At 39.0% G+C, this 26,293-nt stretch overlaps 1 protein-coding gene across 2 annotated transcripts in view; it reads right to left on the bottom strand.

Moving 5' to 3' along the window:
- Positions 1-9,196: 9,196 nt before the first annotated feature.
- LOC128697746 (uncharacterized) overlaps positions 9,197-26,293 on the bottom strand; it is a 41,066-nt gene continuing 23,969 nt past the window's right edge. For both annotated transcript variants that reach the window (XM_053789635.2, XM_053789636.2), the window contains exons 6-9: positions 20,623-20,825; positions 19,343-19,443; positions 11,473-11,578; positions 9,197-10,273 (exon numbers count right to left, since the gene is read on the bottom strand). In XM_053789635.2, coding sequence (XP_053645610.2) covers positions 9,435-10,273; positions 11,473-11,578; positions 19,343-19,443; positions 20,623-20,825 — 1,249 coding nt within the window. In that variant the 3' untranslated portion in view covers positions 9,197-9,434. The remainder of the gene's footprint in view (positions 10,274-11,472; positions 11,579-19,342; positions 19,444-20,622; positions 20,826-26,293) is intronic.

Raw genomic sequence — 26,293 nt, 5'->3', positions numbered from 1 at the left:
GTTATGTTATTCGTCTATATTTTAAGCTATATCCATTATATATAAATATATATATATATATATATATATATATATATATATATATATATATATATATATATATATATATATATATATATATATATATATATATATATATATTCAATTCGTTTATTCTTTCAGTCAGAATATCCCATGTGTTTCTCTTTCCTGGGGATTACCTGTATATAGACCGTAAGTAGGCAATTGAATATCCATCCTTGGATCGATTTTCCACTTCCTTCAACATTTTAGAAAAAAAAACAGAAGGGTGGACGAGGGGCTCGAACCGCGGTCGTTAAATTGACAGTCGAACTCTCTAGCGCCTCCACCACCAGGCTAACGAGAGGAAGGAGTCGGAACTGGTACTCTACTATATTCCATCAGAGGCACCAAGTGAAGCCTTCCTACAGCCCAGGAGCTTCAAGAGTACATCTATTCTTGCCTCTCTCAAGGCCACACAGGTCTATGAACTCAAGTCACAAATAAACTTTGGTCAGTAACAGTTGCTTATTACAACGTAATATGAATTAATTTTTAGAAAAATAATCAAACCATAGCACGGGTGGGGTTTGAACCCGCGGTCAGAGAGTCTCAAAACTCCACCGTCAAAAAATATTATTTACCCAAAGCTTGATCACGTATTTCCACCTCCGCTGGACTCAAAATTTCTATTCTCGACATCCTAATCTTCTTTGCTTGTTCAGTTAATTATAACACTGGCTTGGTCTAGTTCAGTGTTTCTCTATGGTAATACAGATGTCTTGAGTTGCCTCTCACTGGTCTTAAGACACTCAGCTTAAAGGACTAATGAAGAACGACTTATTGCAAGGGGTAATGGCTGAGTGACAGCACTCATGGAGTAAGTGTGCTGTCAGTGTTAACATGGAGTAAGTGTGCTGTCAGTGTGACATGCAGTAAGTGTGCTGTCAGTGTTAACATGGAGTAAGTGTGCTGTCAGTGTTAACATGGAGTAAGTGTGCTGTCAGTGTTAACATGGAGTAAGTGTGCTGTCAGTGTTAACATGGAGTAAGTGTGCTGTCAGTGTTAACATGGAGTAAGTGTGCTGTCAGTGTTAACATGGAGTAAGTGTGCTGTCAGTGTTGACATGGAGTAAGTGTGCTGTCAGTGGTTAACATGGAGTAAGTGTGCTGTCAGTGTTAACATGGAGTAAGTGTGCTGTCAGTGTTAACATGGAGTAAGTGTGCTGTCAGTGTTAACATGGAGTAAGTGTGCTGTCAGTGTTAACATGGAGTAAGTGTGCTGTCAGTGTTAACATGGAGTATGTGTGCTGTCAGTGTTGACATGGAGTAAGTGTGCTGTCAGTGTGACATGCAGTAAGTGTGTTGTCAGTGTTAACATGGAGTATGTGTGCTGTCAGTGTGACATGCAGTAAGTGTGTTGTCAGTGTTAACATGGAGTATGTGTGCTGTCAGTGTTGACATGGAGTAAGTGTGCTGTCAGTGTTAACATGGAGTATGTGTGCTGTCAGTGTTAACATGGAGTAAGTGTGCTGTCAGTGTTAACATGGAGTAAGTGTGCTGTCAGTGTTAACATGCAGTAAGTGTACTGTCAGTGTTAACATGGAGTAAGTGTGCTGTCAGTGTTAACATGGAGTAAGTGTGCTGTCAGTGTTAACATGGAGTAAGTGTGCTGTCAGTGTTAACATGGAGTAAGTGTGCTGTCAGTGTTAACATGGAGTAAGTGTGCTGTCAGTGTTAACATGGAGTATGTGTGCTGTCAGTGTTGACATGGAGTAAGTGTGCTGTCAGTGTGACATGCAGTAAGTGTGTTGTCAGTGTTAACATGGAGTATGTGTGCTGTCAGTGTGACATGCAGTAAGTGTGTTGTCAGTGTTAACATGGAGTATGTGTGCTGTCAGTGTTGACATGGAGTAAGTGTGCTGTCAGTGTTAACATGGAGTATGTGTGCTGTCAGTGTTAACATGGAGTAAGTGTGCTGTCAGTGTTAACATGGAGTAAGTGTGCTGTCAGTGTTAACATGGAGTATGTGTGCTGTCAGTGTTAACATGGAGTATGTGTGCTGTCAGTGTGACATGCAGTAAGTGTGTTGTCAGTGTTAACATGGAGTAAGTGTGCTGTCAGTGTTAACATGGAGTATGTGTGCTGTCAGTGTTAACATGGAGTAAGTGTGCTGTCAGTGTTAACATGGAGTATGTGTGCTGTCAGTGTTAACATGGAGTATGTGTGCTGTCAGTGTTAACATGGAGTAAGTGTGCTGTCAGTGTTAACATGGAGTATGTGTGCTGTCAGTGTTAACATGGAGTATGTGTGCTGTCAGTGTTAACATGGAGTAAGTGTGCTGTCAGTGTGACATGCAGTAAGTGTGTTGTCAGTGTTAACATGGAGTAAGTGTGTTGTCAGTGTTAACATGGAGTAAGTGTGTTGTCAGTGTTAACATGGAGTAAGTGTGCTGTCAGTGTTAACATGGAGTAAGTGTGTTGTCAGTGTTAACATGGAGTAAGTGTGTTGTCAGTGTTAACATGCAGTAAGTGTGTTGTCAGTGTTAACATGGAGTAAGTGTGTTGTCAGTGTTAACATGGAGTAAGTGTGTTGTCAGTGTTAACATGGAGTAAGTGTGCTGTCAGTGTTAACATGGAGTAAGTGTGCTGTCAGTGTTAACATGGAGTATGTGTGCTGTCAGTGTTAACATGGAGTAAGTGTGTTGTCAGTGTTAACATGGAGTAAGTGTGCTGTCAGTGTTAACATGGAGTATGTGTGCTGTCAGTGTTAACATGGAGTAAGTGTGTTGTCAGTGTTAACATGGAGTAAGTGTGCTGTCAGTGTTAACATGGAGTATGTGTGCTGTCAGTGTTAACATGGAGTAAGTGTGTTGTCAGTGTTAACATGGAGTAAGTGTGCTGTCAGTGTTAACATGGAGTATGTGTGCTGTCAGTGTTAACATGGAGTAAGTGTGCTGTCAGTGTTAACATGGAGTAAGTGTGTTGTCAGTGTTAACATGGAGTAAGTGTGCTGTCAGTGTTAACATGGAGTAAGTGTGTTGTCAGTGTTAACATGGAGTATGTGTGCTGTCAGTGTTAACATGGAGTAAGTGTGTTGTCAGTGTTAACATGGAGTAAGTGTGCTGTCAGTGTTAACATGGAGTATGTGTGCTGTCAGTGTTAACATGGAGTAAGTGTGTTGTCAGTGTTAACATGGAGTATGTGTGCTGTCAGTGTTAACATGGAGTAAGTGTGTTGTCAGTGTTAACATGGAGTAAGTGTGCTGTCAGTGTTAACATGGAGTAAGTGTGTTGTCAGTGTTAACATGGAGTAAGTGTGCTGTCAGTGTTAACATGGAGTAAGTGTGTTGTCAGTGTTAACATGGAGTAAGTGTGCTGTCAGTGTTAACATGGAGTAAGTGTGTTGTCAGTGTTAACATGGAGTAAGTGTGCTGTCAGTGTTAACATGGAGTAAGTGTACTGTCAGTGTTAACACGGAGTAAGTGTGCTGTCAGTGTTAACACGGAGTAAGTGTACTGTCAGTGTTAACACGGAGTAAGTGTACTGTCAGTGTTGACATGGAGTAAGTGTGCTGTCAGTGCCACAGGTGACGACAACCTCAATAAAAGCAGCCTCGGCCAGAAACGACGGAGATCTGAAGCCTCTGGATGAATTACGGTATTCTTAATTACTGGTATGAGTACTATTCTTAATTACTAGTATGAGTACCATTCTTAATTTCTAGTATGAGTACCATTCTTAATTACTAGTATGAGTACCATTCTTAATTACTAGTATAAGTACCATTCTTAATTACTAGTATGAGTACCATTCTTAATTACCAGTATGACTACCATTCTTAATTACTAGTATGAATGCCATTCTTAATTAGTGGTATGAGTACCATTCTTAATTAGTGGTATGAGTACCATTCTTAAATATTACAGTGAGTTCAAGTAAGGAGTGAGTAGCAGTCTGACTGACTGACCAAGGCAGTGGCTGGAGGAACGAGAGAGAGTAGGGAGAGAGCCTTCTGCTTTACCATCCTTGTCTCAGTCATGCAATCAAAGTGGGAGAAGACAGTCCATCTCAGCAGAGAGGAGTGTTGTGTACTCTTAAGTCTGTTGTGTTGTATCTTTCCAATATATTCTACCTGTCCCTCCCTCTCTCTCTCTCTCTCTCTCTCTCTTGAATTCTTAAATATATATATATATATATATATATATATATATATATATATATATATATATATATATATATATATATATATATATATATATATATCCTTTATTAACGCTGGCAGACTATTATTATTATTATTATTATTATTATTATTATTATTATTATTATTATTATTATTATTATTATATTGTTGCAGAAGTGCTTAATATCCTTATGGGTCATACACAGCCTGGTTATTGGGGAGGAGAGGATAACTCTAATTCCTTGGATCAAAAACTCTTTGCTTTGAAGAGTCACGTGTACACACTATGACTTGGTGTACATAGTGTACACGAGTGTCGGTGTACAAAGAGTATTTACAATGGTCTATGTGTACATGGAAAGTGTACATGGATATTGATGCACATAGAATGTGTACTCGGGTCTTGGTGTACAGTGTGTATTTTAAGTGATATACAATGTATGTACTCATGTATACTATGTATGTACTATGTATGTTATGTATGTGCTCATTGTATTTAAGTGCTCATGTTTGCTATGTATGTATGTACTCTTGTATGCTGTGTATGTACTCACGTATGCAATGTATGTACTCATGTACTCTATGTATGTATTACATTTGCACATAAAGGTAATTTATTTTCAATTAAACCTTTTCTTAATGTCCTTAAATACACACACACACACACACACACACACACACACACACACACACACACACACACACACACACACACACACACTGAGAGAGACAGATGGATACCTAACACCTTATACACTCTAAGAGTGTATTTGTTAGGTACTCAAGTATTCTTGACATGGTGGACACGCAGCCTTAATGACCCTCTCGTGTAGTAGATAGGCTTCAAACTCCATTAACCAACCAGTACCCCCACTCCAACCCCTCCCACCCACTCTCTCCCACCTGGTAACTGCCAGTACCAAGTCGCGTCTCACGTGAGAGGCTGGCAGAGCTTTTACTGCCCTTACAGGTTTAGCGCTTGATAATAATAATAATAATAATAATAATAATAATAATTTGTTAGTTAATATTTGTTTATTAGTGCTAGTTAACATGTAGTTATTAGTGTTGCTTAGTTTATACACAGTTTTTATTTTTAGTTAATACACAGTTATTAGTTAATACATAGTTATTATTGTTACTTTGTTATGTAGTTATTAGTTACTTAGCCAATACACAGTTATTAGTTAATTAATTTATAGTTATTAGTGCTACTTAGTTGATAGGTAATTATTAGTACTAATTCGTTAATAACTGGTTATATTCTCATAATAACTTCACTCTAGATGTAGAGAGAAGATATTTGTGCTTCACCATTTTCTCAAGACTTTCACTGTAGCCTCTGAGTGCTTGTCTAACTTAACTTCTAACTACGGTCTGCTCGACCTAATTAAATCTATCCAAACCTAACTACGAGTTGTCAACCTCGGTAATACAACCGTAGAATATGTTGACAGCACTGAAAAATTCGACACAATGTGCGTTTTGTGCCATTTTATCGAGAAGACGTTTCGCTCACTAGTTAGTCCCTAAATTGATGGACTGAACACATCGACTCAAGTCCCTAAACTGCTGACGTCCCAGGCTGACACAGCCGGTGTTGCCTGTCTTGTTTACAAGTGCCCAGTGTCAGCCAACACTTGCAGTTACATCTGATGCAAAGTGTGTGACTGGTGAAGACTGATCTCACCAGGTTATGACTGATGAAGTCCCTCACCAGTCGTAAGAATTACACAGAGAGGACCTGTACCCTTAGTGCATCTACACTAAAATATATATACACTTACACTTCTCACTTTATACACCCTAACTGAACATTGTAAATGTATATACCTCTACGACTTTCAAATTGATATTCAATACTATATATATATATATATATATATATATATATATATATATATATATATATATATATATATATATATATATATATATATATATATATATATATATATATATATACATTTATATATATATATATATATATATATATATATATATATATATATATATATATATATATATATATATATATATATTTATATTTATATATATATATAGATATATATATATATATATATATATATATATATATATATATATATATATATATATATATATATACCTGTGGTAATAGGTTGGTAGACAACAACCGCCCAGGGAGGTACTACCATCCTGTGGTAGTAGGTTGGTAGTCAGCAACCACCCAGGGAGGTACTACCATCCTGTGGTAATAAGTTGGTAGACAGCAACCACCCAGGGGGGTACTACCGTCATGTGGTAGCAGATAGGTAAACAGCAACCGCCCAGGGAGGTACTACCGTCCTGTGGTCATAGGTTGGTAGACAACAACCACCCAGGGAGGTACTACCGTCCTGTGGTAATAGGTTGGTAGACAGCAACCACCCAGGGAGGTACTACAGACCTGTGGTAGTAGGTTGGTAGACAGCAACCATCCAGGGAGATACTACCGCCCTGTGGTAATAAGTTGGTAGACAGCAACCACCAAGGGGGGTACTACCGTCCTGTTGTAGTAGGTTGGGAGACAGAAACCACCCCGGGGGGTACTAACGTCCTGTGGTAGTATGTTGGTAGATAGCAACCACACAGGGAGGTACTACCGTCTTGTGGTAATAGGCTGGTAGACAGCAACCACCCAGGGAGGTACTACCGTCCTGTGGTAGTAGGTAGGTAGACAACAACCGCCCAGGGAGGTACTACCATCCTGTGGTAGTCAGGTAGACAGCATCCACCCAGGGAGGTACTACCGTCCTGTGGTAGTAGGTAGGTAGACAGCAACCGCCCAGGGAGGTACTACCATCCTGCGGTAGTAGGTAGGTAGACAAAAACCACTCAGGGAGGTATTACCATCCTGTGGTAGTAGGTTGGTAGACAGGAGCCACCCAGGGAGGTACTACCATCCTGTGGTGGTAGGTAGGTAGACAGCAACCACCCAGGGAGGTACTACCATCCTGTGGTAGTAGGTTGGTAGACAGAAACTACCCAGGGAGGTATTACCGTCCTGTGGTAGTAGGTTGGTAGACAGCACCACCCAGGGAGGTACTACCGTCCTGTGGTAGTAGGTTGGTAGACAGCAACCACCCAGGGAGGTACTACCATCCTGTGGTAGTAGGTTGGTAGACAGCAACCACCCAGGGAGGTACTACCATCCTGTGGTAGTAGGTTGGTAGACAGCAACCACCCAGGGAGGTACTACCATCCTGTGGTAGTAGGTTGGTAAACAGCAACCACCCAGGGAGGTACTACCATCCTGTGGTAGTAGGTTGGTAGACAGCAACCACCCAGGGAGGTACTACCATACTGTGGTAGTAAGTTGGTAGACAGCAACCACCCAGGGAGGTACCACCATCCTGTGGTAGTAGGTTGGTAGACAGCAACCACCCAGGGAGGTACTACCGTCCTGCCAAGTAAGTATAAAACGAAAGCCTGTAATTGTTTTACATGATGGTAAGATTGCTGGTGTCTTTTTTCTGTTTCATAAACATGCAAGATTTCAGGTACGTCCTGCTACTTCTACTTACACTTAGGTCACACTACATATACATGTACAAGCATATATATACACGCCCCTCTGGGTTTTCTTCTATTTTCTTACTAGTTCTTGTTCTTGTTTATTTCCTCTTATCTCCATGGGGAAGTGGAACAGAATTCTTCCTCCGTAAGCCATGCGTGTTGTAAGAGGCGACTAAAGTGCTGGGAGCAAGGTGCTAGTAACCCCTTCTCCTGTATATATTACTAAATGTAAAAAAAGAAACTTTCGTTTTTTTTTTTTTGATGGGGGGCCACCCTGCCTTGGTGGGATGAGGCCGGTTTGTTGAAAGAAGATTTTATATATATATATATATATATATATATATATATATATATATATATATATATATATATATATATATATATATATATATATATATATATATATTATATATATATATATATTTGCAGTCGGATCACAGAAAACAGGTGACATCACAAAATGAAAATATTCACCATAAAAATAGTGTAATTCCAAGCGGTTTCGTGATTTCTCACATTATCAAGGAACTGTAAAAATAAAAAGGTCCGATGTTGTAAGCTGACCACGAGGTGTAGTCCTTATATGTCTTCCTGTTTATCTTTTATCTTTACAGTTCCATGATAATGTGAGAAATCACGAAAGCGCTTGGAATTTCACTATTTTTTCACGGTGGTTGTTGTGCATATTGTGATATCACCTGTTTACTGTGATCTTACTCGATATAAGGCAATACAGGTAGGTAAAGAAATTTATTTGATTATTCTCCATCCCGTCATTTACTAAAGTCATTATAGCACACACGAAGAAAAGATTATTTGCATACAACATCGTACCGAAGACAATATTGAGGAGAAGCCAACATGTCCCCCTGTGTAGAGCTTTAACAGGACTTGGGAAAGCTTTACTCTCACTCTAGAATTTATTCTATCGCTTGTCTTTTGGAAATTCTCTTTCTAAAAAGGCAAATGATTTTGAAAATAAAATTAATTTTAAGTTTTGATGTAGGAAATGTTATTTCCAGTTTGAGTTCTGTTCTAAATTGTTGTGAGGATTACATGGGAGATTACAGTGAGGTTGTTTGATGTCTGTGTCTCCCTGACACGGTCTTTGACACGGTGTTTCCCTGACACGGTCTTTGACACGGTGTTTCCCTGACACGGTCTTTGACACGGTGTCTCCCTGACACGGTCTTTGACACGGTGTCTCCCTGACACGGTCTTTGACACGGTGTTTCCCTGACACAGTCTTTGACACGGTGTCTCCCTGACACTGATTTTAAACCAGGTGATGATCCTCTTGATACACAGGGCGTTTCACTCGTAGGAGGCCCCGAGTCATTGTTTACTGCAGACATAACATACAAACGAGTCGGCTGCACCATCAAATATATATATATATATATATATATATATATATATATATATATATATATATATATATATATATATATATATATATATATATATATATATATTTATATATATATATATATATATATGCACGAGAAGGGAGTCCGTTCTAGGATATAATTAACGGAAATGTATCGGTCCTGGGACCATGGGCCTCCAAATGACCACATTTCGAGAGACCACTCCAAAATAAAACGAAGGATCTTCACGAAGTGTATGTCAGCTGGTGCTGAGGAAATATAATGACCACGAAATGACTGTCAAAATGGCGGCATTGGATAAGGAAGGGGATGGAAGAGATGTCTTAGTCTTTTTCCTGACTCTCTTCCTGAAGACTGTTGGGTCTTTTCTTGTTTCTTTTTCTCTTAGTTGCCTTTGAGCACGCTAATTGGGAACGTTTATCATCACCCTTCTTCTTCTTCTTTCTTCTCTTCTTTTTCTCCCTCCTCTTGGGGACTTTGCTTCTATTTCGTAGACGCTGTTGTTGTCGATGAATTTTCCTGGTTTTCGATTTTCCTTCTTTGAGATTTTTCTGTTGTTTCCTCCTCCTCTGTCCCGTTTCTTCTTGCCTCTTCTTCTGTGCTGAGTATTTTTCCTGGGCTTTCCTAAGTTTTGATTTTCTTTTTTTCAGAAGCTCTTGCTTCCTTCTTTTCTTTTCCATTTTTTCTCTCCACTTTTCCCAAGTTGAGTATCTTCCCTGAAGATTCCTTAACCTTGAAGTTTCTTTCCTGAATTTCTTCCTCTTCCTCAGCTTCTTACTTGCTTTTTCTTGCCTCTCTTTTCCTGGGTATTTTCTTTGGGCTTTCTTTATAAGCGATTTTCCATCATTAATTTGTGTCTTCTTCCACTTCCCATTCCCCATTTCTCCCCGATGCTTCTGTTTACCATACCTCACCCTTTTCAAGTCCCATCTACCAAGCCTCTTCATGTTCTTTCTACCCTTCTTTCTTTTCTTGCCTCTGGAACCCTTTCTTTTCCAAGGCCTACCGAGGTCAGGTAACATGAAATCATCCAACTTATAGATCTTCGGCTTCTGTTTCACTTTCTTCACGTCTGCCCGAGGGTGATAGGAGGTACAGAAGGTGGAGTCTCCTGTTGTGTCATAGATCCAGTCCAGGTACTTACCCACCTTCGTGTACACGCCTGTGGAATAAAGATTTACGTTCAGATTTACACGCCAGTAGTAACGTGTGTTGGGAAAGTATTAAACGTTGATGACTTCAAAATAAAGTTTAGTGCTGAGATCTATTCTCTAGCAATAAAGATTGTTTGGAAAGTATCGTAGGTGATTTCAAAATAAAAGTCAGCACTGAAATATATTTGCTAGCAATAAAACATACTGAGAAAGTATTTTTCGTATGTGGCATCAAAATAGAGAATAATGCTGAGATTTATTCGCATTCAATAAACAAAACTGAGACAGTAAATATAGTGCATGACTTATCGAAAAAATAATCCTACGACAATAAATAATCCTACGACAATAAATAATTCTACGACAATAAATAATTCTACGACAATAAATAATTCTACGACAAACAAAATCTGGCCAGGGATATTTTCACATATTTCCTATATTATATATTTGAAATATCAGATTACAGAGGTTTTATTCAAGAATTTTGGCAGTGATAATTTCTACAGGTGTTCGAACTAACGTCCAGGTACCTATTTACTGCTAGGTGAACAGAGGCAATAGGTATAAAGAGACTAATACCCATACTTCTCGCCCTGCCTGGGAATCTAACCCGGGCCCTCTCTGCTGTGAACCGTAAGCCGGCAATTAAACTGTCCACAGACACACACACGCACACTCCCCATGTACACGCATGTACAATCATGTGCACGCATGTGCACACCCCATGTACAACCTATTTTCACATCATATATACACACCCTATGTATAGACACAATACATCAATGGACACACACTACACATACAATGTACACACCATGTACGCACACCCATGTACACATATCCATGTATGTTCCCACATTCTTAACATTACAAGTGTAAGTAATTATGTCAATGCTTTTATTGCTCTTGCTAGCTAGGTACTATCCTGAGTAATTAGATACCGACCTGGGTAGTTGATTCCTACCTGGGAAATTAGGTACCAGCCTAGGTAATTAGGTGCCTACCTTAGCAATTAGGTACCAACCCGGGTACTTAGGTGCCTACATGGGTAATCAGGTACCAACCTGGATAGTTAGGTACCGACCTGAGTAATTAGGCACCAACCTGGGTAATTAGGTATCGACCTGGGTAATTAGGTACCTATCGGCGTAGTTAGGTACTAACCTGGGTAATTTGGTACCAACCTGGGTAATTAGGTACAAACCTGGATAGTTAGGTAAACCACAGCCGATGCCCCAGCTGGTAACACCTATCAAAAAGTAGCGCCTATTTTCCTCGTCATACCAGGTCAGGGGTCCTCCTGAGTCGCCCTGGAGGGAGATAGATACATCAGTCATATGACATAGCCTCCCTGGAGGGAGATAGATTCTTACGTCAAGTGACATAGCCTCCCTGGAGGGAGATAGATACTTACGTCAAGTGACATAGCCTCCCTGGAGGGAGATAGATACTTACGTCAAGTAACATAGCCTCCCTGGAGGGAGATAGATACTTACGTCAAGTGACATAGCCTCCCTGGAGGGAGATAGATACTTATGTCAAGTAACATAGCCTCCCTGGAGGGAGATAGATACTTACGTCAAGTGACATAGCCTCCCTGGAGGTGAGGGTCATCTTATGAATCAGTATATTGACATTAAGAGGGACATTAAAAAGGGGATAAGAAAAGCTAAAAGGGACTATGAAATTAAAGTTGCTAGGGATTCTAAAACTAACCCAAAAAGTTTTTTCCAGGTATATAGAACAAAAGTTAGAGATAAGATAGGTCCCCTTAAAAATAACTATGGGCATCTTACTGACAAAGAGAATGAAATGTGCTCGATTTTAAATAATTATTTTCTCTGGGCTTTTACACAGGAAGACACTAACAATATTCCAGTAATTAATTTTAATAGTGGGCCAGAAGAAGATAAATTATGTAACATCACAGTCACTAGTGAAATGGTTGTGAAGCAGATAGACCGACTGAAGTAAAATAAGTCACCGGGTCCTGATGAGGTTTTTTCAAGGGTTCTTAAGGAATGCAAAATGGAACTCTGTGAACCATTAACTAATATTTTTAATTTATCTCTTCAAACAGGTGTAGTGTCTGATATGTGGAAGATGGCTAATGTAATTCCTATTTTTAAAACAGGGGACAAGTCGTTACCGTCAAATTACCGCCCAATAAGCCTGACCTCAATTGTAGGCAAACTACTAGAGTCAATTATAGCTGAGATTATAAGAAGCCATCTCGATAAGAATAGCTTGATTAATGATACTCAGCATGGATTCACAAGAGGCCGGTCTTGTCTAACTAATTTATTAACTTTCTTCAGTAAAGCTTTTGAAGCTGTTGACCACGATAAAGAATTTGATATTATTTACTTAGATTTTAGTAAGGCTTTTGACAAGTTGTGCACAACTTGTCAGACACTGCAACATCATGGAATCTTGATTCTGAGGACATGAACATAACCTTCACGGCTACGACAACTACTACTACAATTAACCCATCTCTTTGGGAAGGACCTACTTCCACTGGGGAATCCCGCCTACCAGTGACTATGCCCTCGTCTGCTACACCTGACGTTACTATATAAGCGCCAGGCTCCTTCCTTCTGCTTCAGAATCTCCAAGACTACGGTGCTGTTCGCACCTACTCCTAGGTTGAGGGACTGATTACCTCATCTTCTGTATATAGTCCTACTGTCTTCAAGTTATGTCCTAGAATTTGTATTGATAAAGCCACTGGATGGCGAAACGTCTACAATAAAGATACCCAGATGTTGCACATGTGTCTTAATTTCATCACTGCAGAAGGCCTACTGGCCCATGCGAGGCAGGTCCTTATCAAAACGACATCTACCTAAAGCTACTCAAGAAATAACTCCCGTACCCAATGACACCATTCAAACCCAGCCCCTCCCACTCATATATTTGTCCAGTCTCTTCTTAAAGGTACCCAAGGTCCTAGTCTCTATCACCCCACTGGGAAGACTGTTCCACGCATCTACAACTCTGTTAGAAAACCAGTACTTACCTATGTCCTTTCTAAATCTAAATTTATCCAACTTAAATCCATTATTTCTGGTTCTTACCTGGTTCGACACCCTCAGTACTTTATTAATATCTCCCTTGTTTATGCCCGTCATCCACTTATACACTTCAATGATATCTCCCCTCATTCTACGCCTCTCCAGAGAGTGGAGATTTAAGGCTTTAAGTCTATCTTCATACGGGAGGTTCCTTAAACGGTAAATCATTTTAATCATTCTTCTCTGTATGTTCTCTAATGAGTCTATATCCATCCTGTAGTAAGGAAATATAAACACATATGCAGTATAATGTGATCCTTTATTGACTACGTTTCGCCCACACAGTGGGCTTTTTCAAGTCACAAACAGAACTACCTGGGGTGGAAGGAACGCGAGTATTTATAGTCAGGTTCAGAGTGCTGAGGTCAGGTGGAGAATGCTGCATCTGATGATGTACCGAGTGGGGTTATATAACCCCACTCGGTACATCATCAGATGCAGCATTCTCCACCTGACCTCAGCACTCTGAACCTGACTATAAATACTCGCGTTCCTTCCACCCCAGGTAGTTCTGTTTGTGACTTGAAAAAGCCCACTGTGTGGGCGAAACGTAGTCAATAAAGGATCACATTATACTGCATATGTGTTTATATTTCCATTGTGTCGGTATTTTATACCATTTATTTCCATCCTGTAGTAAGGGGACCAAAACTGAGCAGCATAATCTAAATGAGGCCTCACTAGTGATGTATAAAGCTGCAAAATAACTTTTGGACTTCTGTTACTTATACTTCTTGAGATAAATCCAAGTAATCTGTTGGCCTTGTTGCGCACACTAAGGCAGTGCTGTCTTGGCTTTAGATTTCTGGTCACCATGACTCCCAAGTCCTTTTCACATTCTGTATGATCAAGCTCTACTTCACCTAGATTATAGCTTCGAGGGTTATTTTCATTACCAAGGGCTAGTACCTTACACTTATCGACATTGAACTTCATCTGCCATTTTTCAGACCAGGACATTAATTTGTCCAAATCCTCCTGGAGTTCAATGCTATCCTCCTCAAAGTGAATTATACGGCCTATCTTTGTATCATCAGCAAACTTACTCATGTCACTCGTAATCCCTTCATCAAGGTCATTAATGTAGGAACGATAACTTGAACAACGCCTGTGTACAACACCGAAATTCCACCAATCATCTCATGAAATTCGGAGACGCCCAATTAGTGATCAAAGAAACTAATTTCCGCAGACGCAAGTGCCTCGAATCAGCACTGATCGCTGTTTCGAATACAATTAAACAAAACAACGGCAGCTTCACCATCTCCGAAGTCTTAGCAAGAATCCTCCTGAAAACAGTAAACCCTGCCATCACATAGTCTCTCCTGTTATACTACACAAAGCGCATTACAGAGAGTGAACACTGAAACAAGCTGCCTCTTTCCAGTCTATATTTGCCCAACCTTTTTTTATGTTACCCAAGTAATAGCTTTTATATCCTTTTACTCATGTACGAATCAATTGCTCTACCATATTGTATTATTTTTGTCACTACTACTACTACTACTACTACCACTAGTGAACATCGAAATGGTACCTCACTAGTATTGCCCCTCACTCTGAGCTTTTATACCCTCTGTGTCCATGTATTGTTTGTAATGGCTTGATAAAGCTCCTGGAGAGCGAAACGTTGCCACAATAAAAAGTCACATTAGTTGCATTTGTGTCCTTTTACTTTACAAGGTCATTAATGTAAATTATGAACAAGAGAGGGCCTAAAACTGATCCTTGTGGAACGCCACTAGTGACTAATCCCCATTCAGATTTCACTTCATTAATGGTAACTCTTTGCTTTCTATTGGTAAGCCATGCCTCTATCCATGCTAGAACTTTACCTCCTATACCATGAGCTGCCACTTTTTTCAAGAGTCTCCTGTGAGGTACTCTATCGAAGGCTTTACTAAAATCCAAATAAACAGTATCATATTCCTTATCACTGTCAACTGCCTCAAATGTTCTATTGAAGAACGTCAGTAAGTTTGTCAGGCAGGAACGACCTCTCGTGAATCCATGCTGAGATTCATTTATCAAGTTATGCTCTTCAAGGTGACTTCTAATAATGTCAGCTATAATTGATTCTAATAACTTGCCCACTATTGATGTCAGGCTTATTGGACGGTAATTTGAAGGAGTGGACTTATTCCCTGATTTGAATATAGGAACCACATTAGCCATCTTCCACAACTCTGGCACAACACTGGTAAGGATGAACGCATTAAACACACTCGTTAATGGCTGACTAAGCTCCATCTTGCATTCCTTAAGTACCCTGGAAAACAACTCATCGGGTCCCGGGGACTTATTTTGCTTCAGTTTGTCTATCTGTTTACTAACCATGTCCCTCGTGACAGTAATATTAGTTAATTTAAATTCATCATTAACTAAATAATTGTTAATTACTGGAATCTCATTTACATCTTCCTGTGTAAAAACTGACAAAAAATAGTCATTAAATAAGGAACACTATGTACTATTATAAATATTTATTGTACTGCTTTTGCTACTTTCATTTCTCTTGCCGCTCTTCACCCTTCACTTCACTTTCTCTCTTGTGTCACTAAACTATTCTCTGCTACTGCTTCCACTACCAGCATTACCTCTACCACTACTTCTTTTTCCACCTCTCTTGGTCCTGTCCTTATCCCCCTCACCTATATATACTAGCACCCTCACTCTCTTGTGTTAGTGTGACTTTGTAAATGGTCAAAGTCGAATCAAAATGTTGTCCATTCCCAATTTTCAGAGGTCCCACTTTTTCCTTCACCTTCGTCCTATACACTTGAAAGAACCCCTTTTGATTAGTCTTTGATTCACTAGCAACTCTAATTTCATAGTCACGTTTAGCCTTTCTAATCCCCTTTTTTACTTCTCTTTTAAGTTGAACATACTGGTCAGTAAGGTCAACCTCTCCTCTTCTGATGCGCCTTTAAATTCCCCTTTTCTCCCCTAATAGATGCTTTAACCTACTGTTAACCCATTTGGGATCGTTATTATTAGACCTAATATCTTTCTGGGGAATGTATATACTCTGGGCATGATGTATATTATTAAGAAAAAAATCGTAAAAGCAGATCCCTTCATAATCATAAGTATGATCATCGCCAATAAAATCATTAGCTAGATAACCCCAATCAAGATTATACAGATGTTCCCTAAGTCCATTATAATCGGCAAAACGGAAATCAGGGATTTTTACTGTATTATCATTATTCTTGCATTCCCAGTTAATGCTAAAAGTGATGGACTTGTGATCACTTGCGCCAAGCTCTTCAGTGATCTCCAGATTATTCACGAGTGTTTCCTTATTTGACAAGACTAGGTCTAGCAAATTATCACCTCTGGTAGGCTCTGTCACGCTCTGCTTCAGAAAACAGTCCTGAACTGTTTCCATAAAGTCACTGGACTCTAGATTACCTGTCAAACAATTCCAGTCAATTTGACTAAAGTTAAAGTCCCCTACTATGACTATGTTATTGTGTCTAGAAGCCCTAACAATTTCGTCCCAAAGAAGTCTCCCTCTATCGTGATCCAAGCCTGGAGGTCGGTATATTACACCTAGAATTAGTTTTTCTTGACCCTCTACAAACTCTACCCAAACAGATTCTGTTACTGCTCCATCTATTTTTATACCTGTTTTTATGCAACAATTAATATTTTCTCGAACATATAATGCAACTCCTCCCCCCTTCCCATTACATCTATCCACATTGAACAACTTAAACCCTTGAATATTACACTCAGCAGTCATATCCCGACTCTTTAAATCATACCACGTTTCAGTTAATGCAATAATATCAAAGTTCCCAGCACATGCTACCAAACGTAGTTCATTAATTTTATTTCTTGCACTTCGACTGTTAGCATAAAATACCATCATATGTTTTTTCTCCTGCACATTTTTCCTATTGATCTTTGTTTTTACACAATTTCTGAAATTATCATTACCCAAAGTTACTCCATGACAGTTACTATTAAGATTCTTAATATCAGAGCGTAAGTCAATGTATCCATATTCATTATTTATCATTTCTAAACCCATACCTCTAACTAATCCTAGTTTAAAGTCCTAACAACCCCCTCAACTGAGTTAGCAAGAAAACCCACACCTTCCCTGGATAAGTGAACTCCATCCCTAGCATACATGTCATTTCGGCCATAGAAGTTGTCCCAGTTGTCAATGAATGGTACTGCATTATCCTTACAGTGTTTATCCAGCCAACAATTAATACCAATTGCTCTGGACAACCATTCATTACCAACACCTCTTCTTGGCAAAATGCCACATATAACAGGGCGTCCCCCCTTCTTCCTAATGATGTCTATAGCTGTCCTGAACTTTCTAACTAAATCCTCACTTCTACGCTTGCCTACATCATTGCCTCCAGCACTGAGGCAAATAATAGGATTGATCCCATTACCGTTCATGATGTTGTCAAGCCGGCTAACAATGTCCTCCATCCCAGCCCCAGGAAAGCAAACCCTCTGTCTCCTACTCCTGTCCTTCAAGCAGAATGCCCTATCCATGTATCTAACCTGGCTATCCCCAACAACAACAATATTCTTACCTTCTTTGTTGTCTTTCGTCGTGACGGTCCCAGTAGTCGACTCACATTCGTCGGGTAGCACCGAGAATGCGTTGGAGGTTTCCACAAGAGTTTCCACAGCAGTCTCTTCTTCATCGTTTCTGGCTTTCCATTCGTCTTCTTGATCGTCAACTTCGTCGTCCCCTGCTGCCCAGCCACTGACCACGATCCCTTCTTGACCTGAGGACTCGAAACAGGAGGACTACTACGAATCCTCTTGTTCTCCTCGGTCAATCGCCGTATCTCCATCTTCGCTACCCTCAATTCTTCCTTACGCTGCTGGTAAAGTTGCTCGATGGAGGGCATCTTGGTTCAGTCCACGGGGAGCACACAAGACACTTCTTCACAGAGTTAAGTACAGGTCACCACTGAGTTAAGTACAGGTCACCACTGAGTTGATACAGGTCACCACTGAGTTGATACAGGTCACCACTGAGTTGATCTTAATACTTAGGAATTCTTTGCTTGCCTAATTCTTGGGCACGACCTACTTCCACATTGAACAAATGTGACACCACCTACGACTGCTGCACCTCTCCTGCCATACGGTTTATTAGCTCCTTCTCCGCTCATATGCCGTATTCTATTCAAGATTGATGGACTGAACACATCGACTCAAGGTTGAGGGATTGATTACCTCATTCTCCTCCTGTTCTTCAAGTTTCTCCTACGTATGGACTGATGAAGCCACTGTGTGGCGAAACGTTTCCTCAATAAAGATACCCAAGAGTTGCACATGTGTCTAATTATCACAACTCTATTACCAAACCAGTGCTTTCCTAAATCCTTTCTGAATCTGAATTTTTCTTATTTAAAGCCATTGCTGCGAGTCCTGTCTATGTTAAATATTTTTAGCACGCTATTTACATCCCCTTTATTAATTCCTATTTTCCATTTATACACCTCAATCATATCCCCTCTAATTCTACGCCTTTCTAGAGAGTGCAGATTCAGGGCCCTCAGTCTATCCTCATAGGGAAGGTTTCTGATACATGGGATCATCTTTGTCATCCTCCTTTGTACGTTTTCCAGTGCATTTATATCCATTATGTTATACGGTGACTAGAACTGTGCAGCATAATCTAAATGAGGCCTAACCAAGGATATATAGAGTTGAAGAACATCCTGAGGACTTCTATTATTTATACTTCTTGCTATGAAGCCAAGGATTCTGTTAGCTTTATTGCGAACACTAATGCACTGTTGTCTTGGTTTTAGATTACTACTAACCAGAATTCCTAAATCCATAGCCTCCCTGGAAGGAGATAGATACGTACGTCAAGTGACATAGCCTCCCTGGAGGGAGATAGGTACATAAGATAGGTCATACTCATCAGACGGGTGTTTGTTGCTTATCAACACGAGTTACTCACCTGACAGGTGTTTTCTTTGCTTATAAACATCAGTAACTCACCTGACAGGTGTCCTTGGTTCCCAACAACGCACACAACATATTCGAGGAAATTTCTTCAGAAAGGAACTTGAAGTTGTGGCGGCACTTGCCCATCGGCAGAACTGTAAATAAAAACATCATTTACAATCTAAATTGTAAATGCAGTTTGTAAACACCTCTCTGGGTAGAGACGTTATTAGGTAAGTTAATTGCAACTAGAAAAGTGTATGGGAGTGTATGTTGCGTTGAATGAAGTGTAGGTTCGTGGATACAGTGTTTCAGATTAAGTATGGAGGAGTTAAAGAAAGAGCAGTGGAAGACCATCAGTTGTTATTGAGATCACAGAAACTAAGCGGAAAAGTTACTTCAATAAAAGGTGATAAAATATTTACTGATTAAACTGTATGACTTTTAAAAAAATTAAATTGTTATGTATAATGGGAAAGATACAGTGGGATGAATATAGAAGTGAGAGATACAGTAGGGAGGCCTGGTCGTGGACCGGGCCGCGGGGGCGTTGATCCCCGGAATAACCTCCAGGTAACCTCCAGGTAGGGACAGATGCTCTTTATGAACATTTCTCGCCTCTTTTTCTCGACTCCCTGCAGTTTTTTACTTATCATTAACCTCTCCCTCATTACCTTTCTATTTTCTCTAGTTCTGTCATTTCCCGCTCTGGTTCTCAGATACTCTAACAGTCGTCTAGATAAATGGTTCATAGAACAGACAAGTTGACAAATCAGACACACGTAAACTAGGGAATCTTTATTGTGGAAACGTTTCGCCACAAAGTGGCTTCGTCAGTCCAATACAAAGAAGAATAGTGAAGATAGGAAAAAGATTGAGGTAATCAGTCCCTCAGCCTATGTAATTAGTCCATCACTTGATGGACTAATTACATAGACTCCAGACTGAGGGACTGATGAAGACACTGTGTGACAACCGTGTACTACAGTTTACAAATAAATAACAAAAAGGCACAATACCGTGACTGGAACGATACACAAATAACCCGCACATAGAAGAGAGAAGCTTACGACGACGTTTCGGTCCGACTTGGACCATTGACAAAGTCACACTAACAGAGGAGGAGCAGGACGGCTATATATAGGCAGGAAGAGGTGGAGGTAGTAGTAGTAGTAGTAGTAGTAGTAGTAGTAGTAGTAGTAGTAGTAGTAGTAGTAGTAGTAGTAGTACAAGAATTGTATATAAAAGTCGGACCGAAACGTCGTCGTAAGCTTCTCTCTTCTATGTGCGGGTTATTTGTGTACAGTTTACAAGACAGCGCTAAAACAGCTTACTTTGTAGACTGACATGTCTGAGACGTGGTGATCCCAAGTCAGCTTTCTCTGACTCCTTACCCCAGCCCATCACCACCACTGACTCCTTGTAGAAGGTCAGGTCAGGCGGTGTCAGGCATATAGGACTGACCCTCCAGGTCAGCACCAGTGGCTCTTTGACTCGCATTAGAGAGATGTCATTGTCCGTCGTTATTCTGTTGTACCTGAACAAGTTTAAAGAAAATTAGAAGCATTATTTCTAAATATAATTTTTTCAAAGTCAAAAACTCAGTATATCCACTAGTATTTGTATTTTTTTCCAAAGATGTGGTAGTCTATAATTTTATAGACGGACATCGAAGTTCTGTGGTTGAAACAATTCACAATACACACTCAGTTGTCACTTTATTAGGTACACCTTACTAGTCCTAGGTAGAATTACCCTTTACCCACAGAACAGCTTGAATTCTTGGTGGCATAATAATAATAATAATAATAATAATAATAATAATAATAATAATAATATTATTATTATTATTATTATTATTATTATTATTATTATTATTATTATTATTATTATTATTATTATTATTATTATTATTATTATTATTATTCTTATCTTTATTTCTACAAGTACATGTACAAGGTATACAGTCCTAGCTGACATCAGTGACATACTACTATACAGAAAGCCGCTTGTTATGCTGAGCATTTCGGGGAAAAATTAGGTCACTTTTTGTTCCAGGATGCGACCCACACCAGTCAACTAACACCCGGAGCTAAGGGGTATGTCCTACGAGGAGAGGTTAAGGGAGATCGATCTGACGACACTGGAGGACAGGAGAAATAGGGGGGATATGATAATGACATATAAAATGCTAAGAGGACTCCACAAGGTGGACAAAGACAGGATGTTCCAGAAATGGGACACAACAACAAGAGGTCACAATTGGAAACTGATGACTCAGATGAATCACAGCATTTCTTCAGTCACAGAGTTGTCAGGACGTGGAATAGTCTGGGAAATGATGCAGTGGAGGCAGGATCCATACATAGCCTTAAGAAGAGGTATGATAAAGCTCGTGGAGCAGGAAGAGTGGCCTAGTAGCGACCAGTGAAGAGGCGGGGCAACCACAGATAGGTGAGTACCCAGATACCCATTATCACTGATGGGTGAACACGGACATCTGATGTATGGAAACACGCACAATGTTTCCACCCCTTTGCCGGGAATCGAACCCGGACCCTCACCGTGTGAAGCGAGAGCTTTTGCCACCAGGCCAAGAGCCACCAAAAATGGATTCAGTAAGGCTATGGAAACATTCCATAGCGATCGTCATTCATGTTGACATAATAGCATCACACAGCTGCAGATTTGTTGGCTGCACATTAATCCTGAGAATCTCCCTTTCCCTTACATTAGAAATCACTTTAAATTCTGACCTTACCATCTGCTTATGCAGGAGAGAGGCTCAATGACGTGCCTGGGCTGGGAAAGAAACATGGCTTGTGAACCAGGCTGCTCAGCTTATGTGGCATTTGTGGATGAATGGATAAGAGCGCTGCCTGGGCATCTTGACCGTCCCCAGTAGCAGTATCGAGTCCTGCTGACTGTGATCTTTCTCTGTACATACCCGCTTGTTTCTGCGTGGTGCATTGATATATATATATATATATATATATATATATATATATATATATATATATATATATATATATATATATATATATATATATATATATATATATTGGGAAGTGGAACAGAATTCTTCCTCCGTAGGGCATGCGTGTCGTAAGAGGCGACTAAAATGCCAGGGGCAAGGGGATAGTAACCACTTTTCTTGTATAAATTACTAAACTTAAAAAGAGAAACTTTCGTTTCTTTGGGGGGGCCACCCTGCGTCGGTGGGATACGGCCGGTGTGTTGAAAGATAATATATATATATATATATATATATATATATATATATATATATATATATATATATATATATATATATATATATATATATATATATATATATATATATATATATATATATATATATATATATATATATATATATATATATATATATATATATATATATATATATGTACATATAAATTTACTTAATTCCTGACAAAATTAAACCTTTCATTTTTGGTCATTTTTGGTACATTACTTTGTGCCCTTAAAAAGAAAGAAGGAAGAATTAGGCCAATTGCAGTGGGAACACTCTTGGCCGCCTCGCTTCCAGAGCTGCTGTGCGAAGTACTCGCACAGAGGCAGCCATGATGCTTCAACCAAACCAGCTTGGCTTTGGGATCCCTCAGGGAAGCGAGGCAGCGGTTCATGTAACAAGGTAGTATATTAATTAACTGCCTTAGGACAATGCAGTGGTAAAATTAGATTTCAGGAATGCATTTAATCTCCTGAGACGAGATGTGGTATTAACAGCTGTACAAGAACATTTCCCTGGTCTCTTCCCTCTTGCTTCAGCTGGATATAGCAAGGATTCAATGCCTCTGTTTGGAGAGCATGAAACCACGTCATCAGAGGGTGTCCAGTAAGGAGATCCTCTTGCACCATTTCTCTTCCGTATAGCGGTTAGGGACATCAATGTCAGGCTGACCAGTGATCTAACCATCTGGTTCCTGGATGATGGCACACTAGCAGGTACAAAGGAGTCCCTTCTAGATTATCTTACCCAGGTGATGACACGGGGACAGGAAATGGAACTCATCCTGAATCCATCCAAATATGAAATCATATCAGTCAATCAACAAGTGATCGACGCAGTGTGATCAAGACTACCAGGAACATCAGTCATTGCCTCCACAAATAGCCTCTTGCTTGGAACATCTCTGGGAAGTGATGCCATTGACACAGTTCTCGGGAAGAAACTGGACTAGTTGAAGAAGATGGAACAACGAATACACATCTAGATATCCACGATGCCTTGCACATATTCACAAAGTGCTTGAATCTACCCAGGTTAACATATTTCCTTCATATGATAACCCTACACTGCAGGAATGCAGCAGTATCCTCAGACATACTTTTATGAAAATACTCAACCTTACTCTGTAGGACGTACAGTAGAAACAAGCTAAACTTCCAGTCAGAATAGGAGGCATTGGTGTCCGCGAGTCATCACAGATTGCACTACCTGCTTTTCTGTCCTCATGTGTTGCATCCAGTAGACTTGCAGCAGCGATTCTCCCTGAGCACTTGAGGGATAATTATGGAGTTCATGACCAAAAGTTCAATGACGAAGCCACACTGTGGGATATATAACGGTCTCTGAAACCAGACTTGATCCTCCCAACAACTACAAACAGTCAGTCTGACCGAATTTTTGATAACTGCCATGTCATGTGCGTCAGGCTACTATTACAATATCTATGTTAGAGGGCTGGCTGTCTTTCTAATGCTATAATATTCAACCTTTCTGACTAAGGGTACTGGAATGCCTGAGGGCGCCTCCTGCCTGCCTGCCTACTGCCTCCCTTACCTCTGCTGCACTTGCTTGGACCTCCTCCTCTTTTCTGCAACATTGCAAGCTCCTGATGAAATATTGGTTGCAACACGAAAGGCCTAAAGCTATTATTCAACTCCACTGTGGATGTTTCGCATATATATATATATATATATATATATATATATATATATATATATATATATATATATATATATATATATATATGCAAAACAACCACTCTGAAAGAATAGAGAAATTCCAAGCGCTTTCGTGACTACTCACATTATCAAGGAACTATGAAAGTAAAGCATCCAAGGAAGCTATATAAGGGGTCTGGCCAGCACCTCACTATCAGATCCCACAACGGTTAAACACCTGACGGGCGCCGACCCAACTGGACAGGTCCTTTGCACAACTCACCCACAAACTATTCTACCCAAGAAAATTTTAAAATTATTATTTGTCCAGTGTATTATTAAATTCTTCCCAAATTCTATTAATTATAAATGAATCTAATTTATATAAACCAAAGGAAATATTCATATTATTGTCAAAACTGCATTTTATGAAACAAGATTCAATTACATTCCTGTCGACCATGGACTTGCTTGATACTACTTTCTCAACTTTTTGAAAATCAATTGGATGGTTAAAATCTCTTACATGAATAAATAGAGCATTGGAATCTTGTCCAGTTCTAATGCTATATTTATGTTGTTTTAATCTTAAAACATCTAGAAAAGGCAATGAGTTATTTTCTTCAAACTCAACAGTAAAGTTTATAGAATGGGCTAAGCTATTTAATTTTCCAAGGAAATGGTGTATATCTACATTTTTGGGCATAAGACACAAAATATCATCAACATATCTGAACCATTTAGCTCTATTAGGGAGGATTGTGTTAATAGAGCTAAATGGTTCAGATATGTTGATGATATTTTGTGTCTTATGCCCAAAAATGTAGATATACACAATTTCCTTGGCAAATTAAATAGCTTAGCCCATTCTATAAACTTTACTGTTGAGTTTGAAGAAAATAACTCATTGCCTTTTCTAGATGTTTTAATTATTAAGGGTAATAATGAATTCAAATTTAAAATTTACAGAAAACCTACAAATAACTGTTCCTATGTCCACTATTATTCCTCGCATCAAGATAGAGTCAAACTGTCTGTTTTCTCATCAATGTTTTTGAGAGCTTTACGAATTTGTAGTCCTGAGTTCATAGATGAGGAAATATCCAAAATTTATGAAATAGGTAATGATTTAAAATACCCAAGAAATGTAATTAATAAATCTTTTAAAGTTGCTAGAAATACTTTTTACAATCCAAAAAGGGACAACCAGCCTTATTCAACTAAAAATATGTTGGTTCTCCCTTACCATGAAAACTTGGTTGATATGCCTTCTCTTCTTAAGACTTTTAATATTAAAGTTGTATTCAAAAATCTTGATACAGTAAAAAAAACTTTTGATAAAGAATTCCCCCCAAAATGCTGATGGATGTGTCTATAAGATTCCTTGTAAAATTTGCGATAAAGTTTATTACGGTCAAACTGGTAAAAATCTCGAACTAAGATTAAAACAACATAAATATAGCATTAGAACTGGACAAGATTCCAATGCTCTATTTATTCATGTAAGAGATTTTAACCATCCAATTGATTTTCAAAAAGTTGAGAAAGTAGTATCAAGCAAGTCCATGGTCGACAAGAATATAATTGAATCTTGTTTCATAAAAAGCAGTTTTGACAATAATATGAATATTTCCTTTGGTTTATATAAATTAGATCCATTTATAATTAATAGAATTTGGGAAGAATTTAATAATACACTGGACAAATAATAATTTTAAATTTTCTTGGGTAGAATAGTTTGTGGGTGAGTTGTGCAAAGGACCTATCCAAGTTGGGTCGGCGCGCGTCAGGTGTTTAACCGTTGTGGGATCTGATAGTGAGGTGCTGGCCAGACCCCTTATATAGCTTCCTTGGATGCTTTACTTTCATAGTTCCTTGATAATGCGAGTAGTCACGAAAGCCCTTGGAATTTCTCTATTCTTTCAGAGTGGTTGTTTTGCATATTCTGAAATCACCTGTTTACTGTGATCTTATTGCTTATATATATATATATATATATATATATATATATATATATATATATATATATATATATATATATATATATATATATATATATATATATATATATATATATATATATATATATAT

The sequence above is a fragment of the Cherax quadricarinatus genome, chromosome 68 (assembly GCF_038502225.1).
Source record: "Cherax quadricarinatus isolate ZL_2023a chromosome 68, ASM3850222v1, whole genome shotgun sequence".
Lineage (NCBI taxonomy): Eukaryota > Metazoa > Arthropoda > Malacostraca > Decapoda > Parastacidae > Cherax > Cherax quadricarinatus.
This window is presented reverse-complemented; position numbering and strand designations above follow the sequence as displayed.